This window comes from Ictidomys tridecemlineatus, chromosome X, assembly GCF_052094955.1.
Source record: "Ictidomys tridecemlineatus isolate mIctTri1 chromosome X, mIctTri1.hap1, whole genome shotgun sequence".
Taxonomy (NCBI): domain Eukaryota; kingdom Metazoa; phylum Chordata; class Mammalia; order Rodentia; family Sciuridae; genus Ictidomys; species Ictidomys tridecemlineatus.
The window spans coordinates 113,299,291-113,311,432 of NC_135493.1; the positions used below are offsets into that span (position 1 = coordinate 113,299,291).

The following is a 12,142-nucleotide window of genomic DNA, read 5'->3' on the forward strand; positions in this document are numbered from 1 at the left end:
GACAGGGAGTGGCTGAAAGAAGGTCACTGGGGGCATACCTTTTGGGTTTATATTTTGTCCCTGGTGAGTAGGACTCTCTGTTTGCATGCATCCTGGTTGCCATTCCAAGCTGCTTTCCTCCACCATGCCCTTCTGCTACAATGTTCTGCCTCAGCTTGGGCCCAAAGCTATGAAGTCAGCCATCTGAGACCTCTAACCCTGTGAACCAAAATAAACTTTTCTTCCTCTAATTGTCTGACACATAGTACATGCTCACAAGTTATTCTTTTCAGATCTTTTGGTCACAGCAACAAAAAAGATGACTAAATCCTATGTCTTCTCTGGAAAAGTATATATTTAAGTCATTTTCCCATTTTTTTAAATTGGATTTTTGGGGTGGGGGGTTTTGCTTAATGTAGTTCCTTACATAGAGGAATGTTTAATATCATATTTTTTTCTAAATTTAAGATCCTGTAACCAATATGGGCATCAATTGAAGACTTATTCACTCTATTAATTGTTATGGTACTACATACTACAGAACATTATGCATCTACTTAAATGAATGAATCAGATTTATATATGCTAACTTGGAGTGATGTTCATGATGAAAATTTTTTAAAATGTTTTTTAGTTGTAGATGGACATAAGACCTTTATGTATTTTTTAAGTGGTGCTGAGGATTGAACCTAGTGCCGCACATGGGCAAGGCAAAAATGGTTTACCACTGAGCTACAACCCTAGCCCATCATGATGAAATCTTTAAGGGCAGAAATTCAGTGGTAGTATAGAGGTTTTATGTGATTCTACCTTTATACACACACACACACTGTGTATATATATGGATATATATATATATCCATATATATAAAAGTATATATGTTGTTTACTATCTTTCTCCTCATACTGGCATAAGTATTTGTTGAGGGAATTTTTGCCTATTTCATTCATTGCTGTATCTAACCTGTACCTAAAACAGTGTCTGACACATAGTACATGCTCACAGTTATTTTATTCAGTGAATTAATAAGTGCTTATCTCTTTTTGTATGAGCAAGGAGAAGAAGGTGAAAGAGGTCATTCATGGCTGTTAGTTTTAAATACTTCTGGGGAAAAGGATTATTGAAAAGTAAAGGAGAGGGGTTGGGGTTGTGGCTCAGTGGTAGCATGCTTGCCTAGCATGCATGAGGCACTGGTTTCGATTTTCAGCACCACATACAAATAAGTGAACATAAAAGTTCATCAACAACTAAAAAAAATTTTAAAAAAAGAAAAGTAAAAGGAGAGTGAAGGTAATTAACATTTTCTTTATCTTCCTTTTTTAATCTGTTAACAATAAACATATTAGTTTCATAATGTAAAAATTCTAAAAAGATAGTGTTACAGGGAGAAAAGGAAGATAAACTATGAATGTCATTGTCATCACATGAAGAAATACTCAACATTTTAGTTCTATACACTTCTGGGTAGAGAAGAGAAGAAGGGGAAAGACAAACAGGGCTGTTTGAGGAACATAGAAGGCTACAGGTTAGGGAACACTGAGTGGGTGTGAAGACTTCTTTATATTTAGTTACATTTGTGGGTATTGGCTGCTTTAACTGTATTAAAAGATGTATAAATTGGAAATTGCTCCTTTGGTATCAAATATGGGTGTATTCATCATTTGGTGTCTAGAACTAATTCGTTTTGTTTAAACCAATGGGTAACTGTGTAAGTGACTGCCTTCACCTCTGTGGCTGCTCTTAATCACTTATAACTGGTCTACTGGATCACCAATAACAGTGTTTGGTATTTTCTGAATATATTCACCTTTGGTGAAGAGGGCTCATGCATGTTGAACTAGTTACTCGGTACTGGAAAAATCGTGGGTTCATACCATAACTCAGTCTGATGTAAGCTCCACGATTGCTGCCTTCTTCGTAATAATTAGAAGCAGAAAATATGGTAATAACCTGATTAGTAAAAAAGAGAATCAGGTTCATAAAATTAGTTCTCAAAAGTTTATTCAATAAAGTCAGAAATAGCTTAATTATTAAAAAGCAAAAATTAAACACAGTTCATAATTTCTGCAAATTATCCAAGTCTAACATGATTTCTTAAAGAGTCCACTGGAGGAAAACAAAGGTTTTCACTCGGTGTCTCCAGGAGTACTACCTCCTAGACACTCATTCAATATCTCCAGTGCATGACCGTGTATAATTTTAGTGCCAGATCTTAGAATCCTCTTCAGTGTTTGGTTTTGCAAATTCTAATTTTCCAAGGCGATAAATCCCTTATTTTCTTATCTTGTTACATCTGAGCATTCAAAATAAAACTTGTCTAGTAGCTCAGTCTTTTTCTTTTGCTTGGAGCTGAGTAACTTCATTCATTGAATAAGACAACTTAGAGGGTTCAAAGCTCAACAAAGCCAGTGCTTTAAGGGCAGAGAAATAGTGCCAAGACTATGAAACCATGACCACTGTCTTGGGAAGGAACAAGCCTTAGGAGTATGGTGGAATATGGAAAGAAATACTTGTCAGTGACAGAAAACCTGGCTTAGGCCCAATTCTGTCATAATAAGCATGTCATTTCAGATAAACCACTGCTATTTTCTATCCATTTTCTCATTATAAAGAAGTCCTAAAAATACTCACTTTACTTATCTTACAATATTAGTATGAGCCTAAAATAAATTAATAGTTAAGAAAAAGCAAAGGAAGAAATGTCACACAATTTGGTATTGATTGTTATTTATTGCTCTTCACTATAGAAAAAGAGGCTAACCAGGTCAATGGAGGAGGACGGGAATCATCTCCTCAGTCCTCACCACTTCTAACCTTATTAACATCACTGAAGGAGCAGAATACACTCCATTCTCATGGCTACAGCAAAACTAACCATGGAGAGCTACTGGCAGGAGACTGCCTATTCAGCCAGTTGAAGGAAAGTGTTTTGTACTCTGCACAAGGAATGTGCAAAAAGTGGAAGAGAACAAAGTAGATTCACTGCTGCCTTCCATGTACTCTGTGAGGAAAAGTACATTCTTGAGTTGTATTACAATAAGAATGAAGCCTCTGTGTGTGTGTGTGTGTACTTAGTGCCATGTGTCAGAATTTCATTAATCTGTTTTTGGGATTAATAAAGACCAGCAAATAAGTCAAATATCTCTTAGGGTATGGGAGAGTGAGGGCCTTTCAAACAACCTATATATGAACCCGCCAGTGTCTGCTTTTTGTTTGGTACTAGGAAAGATATCTTCTTATGGGCTCCTAGTTCAGACACTCTCTGTGATGAGAAGACTCTATTCTTGGAGGAAGTATGTCTGTGAGGATGTCACCAACAATGTTAGCTTACCTTCCCATCATGGCAGATTTCATACCCATCATGCTTACATTCATGAGACCTAATGAGCATCTTCAACTGGTATTTATTGAGAATCTTAGAGGTAACGTCTGGTCCAAAATAGCAGCCTCCTCCTCGACTTGTGTTTGGATAACAGCCTTTTCTTCCTCTGGGGTCACTCCACAGAATGTCAACAACCTTGGAAGAACAAACCAAATTAGGCTGCTCCCTATAAGTGAGAGTCTGTCTTTCTAGATTCCAACTTATTTACCAGATATACTAACCCAAAGTATACCAAAGGCTCTTTTCCATTCCTCCTTTAAAATTGCTTCATACTCATCTACTCCATGCATCCTTTCCAGAATAATTTTTCTTAAGTACTGGGGATTAAACCCACGGGCACTCTACCACTGAGCTCTGTCCCTAGGCCTTTTTATTTTGAGATAGGGTCTAAGTTGCTGAAGCTGGCCTTGAACTTGCAATCCTCCTGCCTCAGCCTCTAAATTGCTGCGATTACAGGCATGCAGTAAAGTTGTTGGGATTACAGGAGTGGGTCAACACATTTGTCCATTCTTTTCTTTTAAAATAGTTTCATTGTCATGTTCACAGAAGAAAGTAGTTCCCCATAAGGAACACATTAGGCATTCTTAATATAGTCAAAGAAATTAGTTAGCTCACCCAGCTGGGACTTGGGCCTGGAGCTTTTGTCTTGTTGAACAAACAGCCTGAGGAAGCGCTTGCTCTTTCCCACCACAAACAGAGAAAGCTGTTCACTCAAGAACATTCTTAAAGAACCTTCTTCCCCTTTTACCAACTTGATATGGACATTCTCAGTTTCAGCAATATATTTGCTCAATGACTTATTTCTACCAGGTATTCTCCTAAATCCATAGAGTTTTATTAGCGTAACATTTCTTTTGGGGTAAGTGTGTGGAAGAGGCAAGCACATGTCACATGATACCCAGGACAGAATACCCAAGTTTCTAAGAATATTTTTCATGAAAATTTGGAAGCTCTTTCTTTACAGCTCCAATGTACAAGTGTAACATGTCTTTATTTAAACTTCTCCTATAAGAACTTCAAGAGCAGTAATAAAAACTACCTTTGTCACTAAAGATAGCAACAACCCTAGGAAAACTCTCTGGGTCCCACATTTAAAATCTTTTAAATCTGACATTTGGGCCAGTTGATCAGTAAAGTACCTCAAAGTTCTAACATGCTATAATTCTGAAAGTCTATATTTTCCACATTTCGTTTTTTCTTTTGGTTTTGGTTTTTGATGCTGGTGCTGGTAATTGAACCTAGGACCTCAAGTGCTGGGTATCCTGGGCAAGTGTTTTACTGCTGAGTATACCTTTAGCCCTTCTACCTCCACATGTTTCTTTTGAGGGCATGAAAAAGCATGCGTTTTAAGTTGTGCAGTTATTCTAGTAGGACCAAATCAGGTCTTAAGAACCCAAAATGGTTGCTCTACTAAATCTGACTGTGTATCCATTACAGGTTTAGTATTGAAGGGAAACTAGAAATAAATGAGGGAAAGGGCAGTGAGGTGGAAAGAACAGAACTGGCAGGACAACCACCCTGGAATGGTCAGCATTTGGTCAAAACTAGAGAAATCCTGCACAAGGCACAGATCAGACACTTGCAGCTTTTTGAAGATTGATTGAGTTCAAAATAAAAACCACTCCAAAAAAGAATCAACCCTAGCAGTTTCCTTACCCCTCACTGAATTCTAACATGGGCACAACCAGTACAAATAAATACAATGCAACACCTTTACTATGCTGCTGTTTATGACAAAAATAGCATTTGCATTTTAAACTGAGTCATATCTGGCTTTTACACCAACTAATTCATCTTTGACCTGCAGTATAACGAAGGCTCAAACACAAAACACAAGGGGTTGTATTTTATTAGGAAGGGATTAAGTTTTCAATTCCTACAAGAATATGAATCATTTATAGAAAAATTATCCCTGGAAAAACCTCTTAAATTATCCTGAAAGTACATTATACGTGGTTTTATCTATATAATCCTATACAATAATTATGTTTATGTATATACATATAAAATAGTATGTAAAAAAGACTATTTACAAAAATAAATTTTTACAGTATTTTTCTTTTTTTGCCCTCTTTGCCATATATGACAGTTGAAATCTACATAAATTAAACCTACATATGATGGAACTCTGTTGAACTAGAATAAGCACTGGTCAAGAACTCATCTCTTCAAGTAATTATCTATGTCCTCTTGGGCAAATCACTTCACCTATTTTGGTCTCAGTTGTTATTAATGAAATGAAAAATATATATCTAAAACTTATTTTCTTTGATTCAAGATCATAAGGGATAACAATTTCAAGAAATGAGCATCTCTATCAGAATCCATTCCATGAAATCTCCATTTTGTGTATGGGGATAAGGGGTACTGGGGACTATATATTTCTTATCTGTTTAGAAATTATTCATTTGACTAGGTTTTCTTAGACTATAGTTGTAACATAGGTTTAATTCTGGAGCTCACAAACAAACAAAAATGCTATTAAGGGCTCTTTTTAAGTGAAATAAATTTTTCCATAGAAACCATCTCTTTTTTTCTTAACAACAACCTATCCTCTGAGATGCAGGAGTCTTAGGATGGTAACTGCATGAGAGATTAAGTATTTGCAACATTTTTTACTAATAATTTTCAAACCAAAAAGTGGGAAACTTTCACTGACATATGGATTTTAATGATCAGAATGACAAATATCTATTTGTGTCTCAGCCTTTTAAATCTCCTCAATCTGAAATAAATCAAAAACACATGAGATTCCACCATACTCCCTCTAGGATGGCTACAATCAAAAGGGTGTAGTTCAGTGGTAATGCATGTGCTTGACAAGTGCAAGGCCCTAGGTTTAATCTCCAGCATCAAAAGAGTCGGGGGTACAGACAGGCAATAGTAAGTGCTGGTGAGAATGGAGGAGAAATTAGAACTTCATTGCTGATGGGAATGTAAAATGGTATAGCCACTTGGGCTAACAGTTTGGAACTTTTTCAAAATATTTAACTTTAGAGTTATCATTCAGCAATTCATATTGAGTATGTACTGCATATATATACTCAAGAGAAATGAAAAGATATGTGCATATAAAAACTTGCATGTTGTATGCGAATGTTCATAAAGGCATTATTCATAACAGTAAAAAAATGGAAACCAACCCAAATGTCCATGAGCCAATAAATGAATAAATACAATATGATCTACCCATATAGAACATCATTCAACAATTAAAAGAAATAAAGTACTGACATATGCTACAACATGGATGAACCTAAAGAACATTGTGCTGAGTAAAAGATTCCAGACATGAAAGATCACATATTGTATGTGCCCATTACAATAAAATGTTCAGAATTAGCATATCTATAAAGACAGAAAGCAGGTTAATGGTTGCCTAGGGTTGGGGGGGGACAGGAAAAGGGGAGAATGGAGAGTGACTGCTAATAGGTATGGGGTTTCTTTCTTCACTGAAAAAAATGTTCTCAAATTAGACTGTAGTGATAGTTGTAAGTTTACTAAAAACTACTGAATTATATACCCTAAATCGGTAATTTATATGATATATGAATTATATCTCAATAAAAGTATCAAAATGCAGTGATGAATTCTGAGAGAATCGTATGGTTTGCTTATAAAGGTAAGTTACTTTTATCTATATATTGTAAGGTACAACATCATCTATGCTGGTGTCTTCATTGCCACTCTGGGAACACTTTAATTACCTACCTGCTCCCATTCATGCTTTGATAACTGTTGAGAAGGGAAACCATTTGATTTGACTTTTCCTGATGAAGTAACAGTAATGTCCCCTTTACTTTTCTTAGAGTCGGTGGCATGGCCTCTATTTATTGACACTGGTGGCATCAGCACAGATCTCATCTATAAAACAAATTCATGTTTTAGTGAAATACTCTGCTTATTGTGCTGCATGCAGACACTTCAGTAACAGTTAGGATTCTGTCTATATTGGTGTGCCTCAACCCAATGAAAAACACACAGAAACCTTTTCTGACTCTCCTACCTCCTATGACTCGTTGACCCACTGTTGTCTGTAAAGTGGGCCTGTTAAATTCTGTTTGCACATTTTTCAACTAAAGACACCGCACTACAGGGAAAGACTCACATTAAAGTTTCTAAAGGATACCAGAGGCACATATACGTATGCAGGTGCTAAACAGCTTCTAAGGCACCATCACAGGAAATGAAAGATGTTAAGTGCAGGGAAAACTAGTCCCCCTCTGAGCCTTCATCTGGAGCTTGGAGGAGTTCAGAAAAATCTATTAAAAGGACAGCTGCTTTTCATTTTGTTGTATTTTGCAGGAGAAATGAAAAAAAAGTACATCTGTATCAGAAAAGTTCTAAATGGGACATGGATTAAAAACTTTGGAAGCCCTTAACGTAAATGTACTGTAGTTCTCAGTCTGACCTGTCAGCAATTGATTATGTTCTCTAACAACACTCCAGTGTTACTTTGGAAAATAAAATGTCTTTCTGATAGAATTTCAACTATTCTAATCCCTCTGCATTCCCTTATACAACCTGAAATAATAATTTTATTCTTGTGTCTTTGTAGCACCATACCTTAACACAAAGCTATTTCAATCAATACTTCTGCTACACTGGTGACCACAGCTCACTATTCTCTGGAGTAGGTACCTAGTTTCTACTAAAAACTATGGTATGTATGAAATCTTTTCAAAAATAAAATTGAGGCTGGATATGATAGCACAGGCCTATTAATTCTCAGGAGGAGAGACAAGAAGGATTCCAAGTTTAAGGCCAGCCTCAGCAACTTAGCAAGATCCTGCCTCAAAAAAAAAAAAAAAAAAGGATCTTATTCTAAAGCCTTGTCTCACTGAGCTTGTTGGAAATTTCTATCTCAGCTATTATTAGCCAGTTCAGAGCCTACCTTTTCTGTCATTCCCAGGCAAATATCCTCAGGTTTTAGGCAGACCAGAATATTCTAGGAAAGCCCTCTGAATCTAGGTCAACACAATTCACTTCTGATAAACTCATAGGGCAAGGCCACATGGTTCCTTAAGTCTGTGCTATTCTGCAGTTTTCAAGACCACTTAGGATTTTGAGATAATGTTGCCTAGCTCCTCTAAGGCATCACATCACCATTTTTTCTTGGGAGTCCTACTAGCCATTGTTTATATTTCTTCTTTTGAAATACTCACTGCTGGGGAGTTCAAGAATACCAGAGATTTAGTCTTATAGAGTTTTTCTTTTCTATCCCTCTACATTGACCTCCAACCTGCTCATCATCCAAAATCCTTTCAATTAATTTAGAAGAGAAGTTGCCATTAGGTTTCCTCAACACTACCCCTCCCTTATTAAATTATACCACCACCACAGGTACAAACCAGGAAGTGTGATAATCTGACAATTGAAGGGTCCTATGGAATAAGAACATGGGGATTATAAAACTGAACTTGGAAATCTACCTTTGTATCTTATCTGATAGAGTTCCAGAAGCTCAAGACTACTACTTTCATCACAGTTTAATTATATTTATTTAATATAAATTTATACTGTTAGTTCTTACACTAGTAGGGATATAAGACACAAGATATATCTATCTATCTATCTATCTATCTATATATCTATATATATATATATATATATATATATATATATATATATATATCAAGTTTTTAAATAAAACCAGTCTTATGAGCCAGTGGAACAGTGATCCCTGAAGGGGATGAAATTTGAAGCATCCTGGGAAAATTGCTAGCTCAAAAATGTCCCTTAGGGTCTGTCCTAATCACTGAAATTCAGACTTCAGATCCAAATATCAGGAAAAAGACAAAAGGGAGAATCAGAGAGCTATATGTTTAGTATTATTATACGTTTTCTTCATCTAGGTTAATAATTTAATCTTCACAATAATCTAAAGTGATATTTCTAACTTATTGGTGTAGGAACTGAGACTTAGAAAACTTCAGTGCCTTATCCAATCACCATCCAAGAAATGGCAGAAGCAGGATATAAATCTGACTATGTCTGATATCAGAATTTCTAGTCTTTACTACATCAGGGTAGCTCTCAACATAGGGTCTCCACAGAGCTAGGGTAGCCATTCCAGAGACTTGTTTGCAATACCTCAAAAAGCCTTACATGAGGCTGGATGCTCAGGCTAACCTCAGGAAAGTAAATTTTCATTCTGAGCCATTGGTAGTGGCTGCCATGGTTGATTAGTGCAGTAGTCACAGGGTGGGTGGTGGAGAGTATAGCATTCATGCCATGTGCTTGCCAATATTTGACAGACAAAAACACCATGTTCCTTTGTTCTTGGCAAGAATCATATCTACTGTGTTTTTTTAATGTTTAGCCTTTATTTTAAACAAAGATGAATCCTAATCTATAGAAAAGAAAAATCACTCTGGTTCACACTTTTAAACACATCTTATGAAAATTATAAAATCACTTTATTCTTTTTAGTTGTACATGACAGTAGAATCTATGTTTTGACATTTATATAAGCATGAAATATATATATTATTCTAATTAGGATCCCAGTCTTGTGGATATACACTATGTTGCGATTCACTGTGGTGTATTCATATATGTACATAGGAAAGTTATGTCAGATTCATTCCACTGTCTTTCCTGTTCTTCCTCCCCTCCCTTCCCTTTATTCCCCTTTGTATAATCCCCTGAACTTCTATTCTTCCTCTCCCCCTCTTATTGTGGATTAGCATCCACATATCAGGGAGAACATTCATTCTCTTGTTTTGGGGGAATTAGCTTATTTCACTTAGCTGATAGTCTCCTGATCCACTTATTTACTGGCAAATACCACAAAGTCATTCTTTATGGCTGAGTAATATTCCATTGTGTATAATACCACAATTTCTTTATCTATTAATCTGTTGATGGGCATCTAGATTGGTTCCACGGCTTAGCTATTGTACATTGTGCTGCTATAATATAAACATTGATGTGGCTGTACACTGTACTACACTGATTTTTAACTCCTTTGGATATATACCATGAAGTGGAATAACTTGGTCAAATGGTGGTTCTATTCCTAGTTTTTTGAGGAATCTTCATACTGCTTTCCAGAGTGGTTGCACTAATTTTCAGCCCCACCAACAATATATGAATATACCCTTTTCCCCACCTCCTCACCAACATTTACTGTTACTCGTATTCTTGATAATTGCCTTTCTGACTGGACTGAGATGAAATCTCAGTGTAGTTTTAATTTGCATTCCTTTAGTTGCTAGAGATGTTGAACATTTTTCATATATTTATTGACCATTTGTATTTCTTCTTTTGAAAAGCATCTGTTTAGTTCCTTTGCCCACTTATCGATTGGATTATTTATTTTTGGTATTAAGCTTTTTGAGTTCTTTGTATATACTGGAAATTAATACCTTATCTGAGGTGTGGATGGCAAAGCTTTTCTCCCATTCTTTAGGTTATCTCTTCATGCTCTTGATTGTTTCCTTTGCTGTAAAGAAGCTTTTTAGTTTGATATCATTCCATTTGTTGATTTTTTTATATTACTTCTTGTGCTTTAGGAATCTTGTTGGGGAAGTCATTTCCTAAGTTGACAGATTGAAGTGTTGGGCCTACATTTTCTTCTAGTAGGTGCAGGGTTTCCAGTCTAGTACCTAGGTCTTTGATCCACTTTAAGTTTTGTGCAGGGTGAGAGATAGGAGAGGTTAAATTTCATTCTACTACATATAGATTAATTTTATATCCTGCTATTATGCTGATATCCCAGCACCATTTGTTGAAGAGGCTATCTTTTCTCCAAAATACATTTTTGGCACCTTTGTCGAGTATAAGAGAATTGTATTTATATGGGTTTGTCTCTATGTCTTCTATTCTGTACCATTGGTCTACATGTGTTTTGGTGTCAGTACCATGATGTTTTTGTTATTATAGCTCTGTAGTATAATTTAAGGTCAGGTGATGTAATGCCTCCTGCTTTGCTTTTCTTGCTAAGGATTGCTTTGGCTATTCCGGGCCTCTTAGTTTTCCAAATGAATTTCATGACTGCTTTTCCTATATCTATAAAGCATGTCATTGCAATTTTAATAGGAATTGCATTAAATTTGTATAGCACTTTTGATAGTTTGGCCATTTTGACAATATTAATTCTGCCTATCCAAGATCATGGGAGATCTTTCCATTGTCTAAGATCTTCTTCAATTTCTTTTGTTAGTGTTCTGTAGTTTTCCATTGTAAAGGTCTTTCACCTCTTTTGTTGATTCTCAAGTTTGTTTGTTTTGTTTTAGGCTATTGTGAATAGAATAGTTTTCCTAATTTCTCTTTCAGCTGATTCATCACTGGTGTATAGGAACACAATTAACATGAGTGTTAATTTTATATCCTGCTACTATACTGAATTAATTTATGAGCTATAGAAGTGTTCTAAGTCCTCTAAATATAGGATAATGTTGTCAGCAAATAGAGATAGTTAGAGCTCTTCTTTTGCTATTCATATCCCTTTAATTTCTTTCTTTTGCCTAATTGTTCTAGTTAGAGTTTCAGGAACTATGTTGAATATAAGTGCCTTGTTCCAGTTTTTAGAGAGAATGCTTTCAGTTTTTCTCCATTTAGAATGATGTTGGCCTTGGGTTTGTCATATATAGCTTTTACAATGTTGAGATATGTTCCTACTTGCCCTAGATTTTCTCATGATTTAAACATGAATGGATGCTGTATTTTGTCAAATGCTTTTTCTGTATCTATTGAGATCATCATGTGATCCTTGTCTTTAAATCTATTTATGTGGTGCATTATATTTATTGATTTCCATATGAACCAACCTTGCA

General features: G+C 35.7%; 1 protein-coding gene across 8 annotated transcripts in view; it reads right to left on the bottom strand.

The window, feature by feature from the left end:
• Positions 1 to 12,142, bottom strand: part of Ppef1 (protein phosphatase with EF-hand domain 1) — a 127,066-nt gene that overhangs the window by 18,962 nt on the left and 95,962 nt on the right. For all 8 annotated transcript variants that reach the window (XM_078035073.1, XM_078035071.1, XM_078035072.1 and 5 more), the window contains 3 exons: positions 7,074 to 7,226; positions 3,312 to 3,497; positions 1,788 to 1,930 (listed from right to left, as the gene is read on the bottom strand). In XM_078035073.1, coding sequence (XP_077891199.1) covers positions 1,788 to 1,930; positions 3,312 to 3,497; positions 7,074 to 7,226 — 482 coding nt within the window. The remainder of the gene's footprint in view (positions 1 to 1,787; positions 1,931 to 3,311; positions 3,498 to 7,073; positions 7,227 to 12,142) is intronic.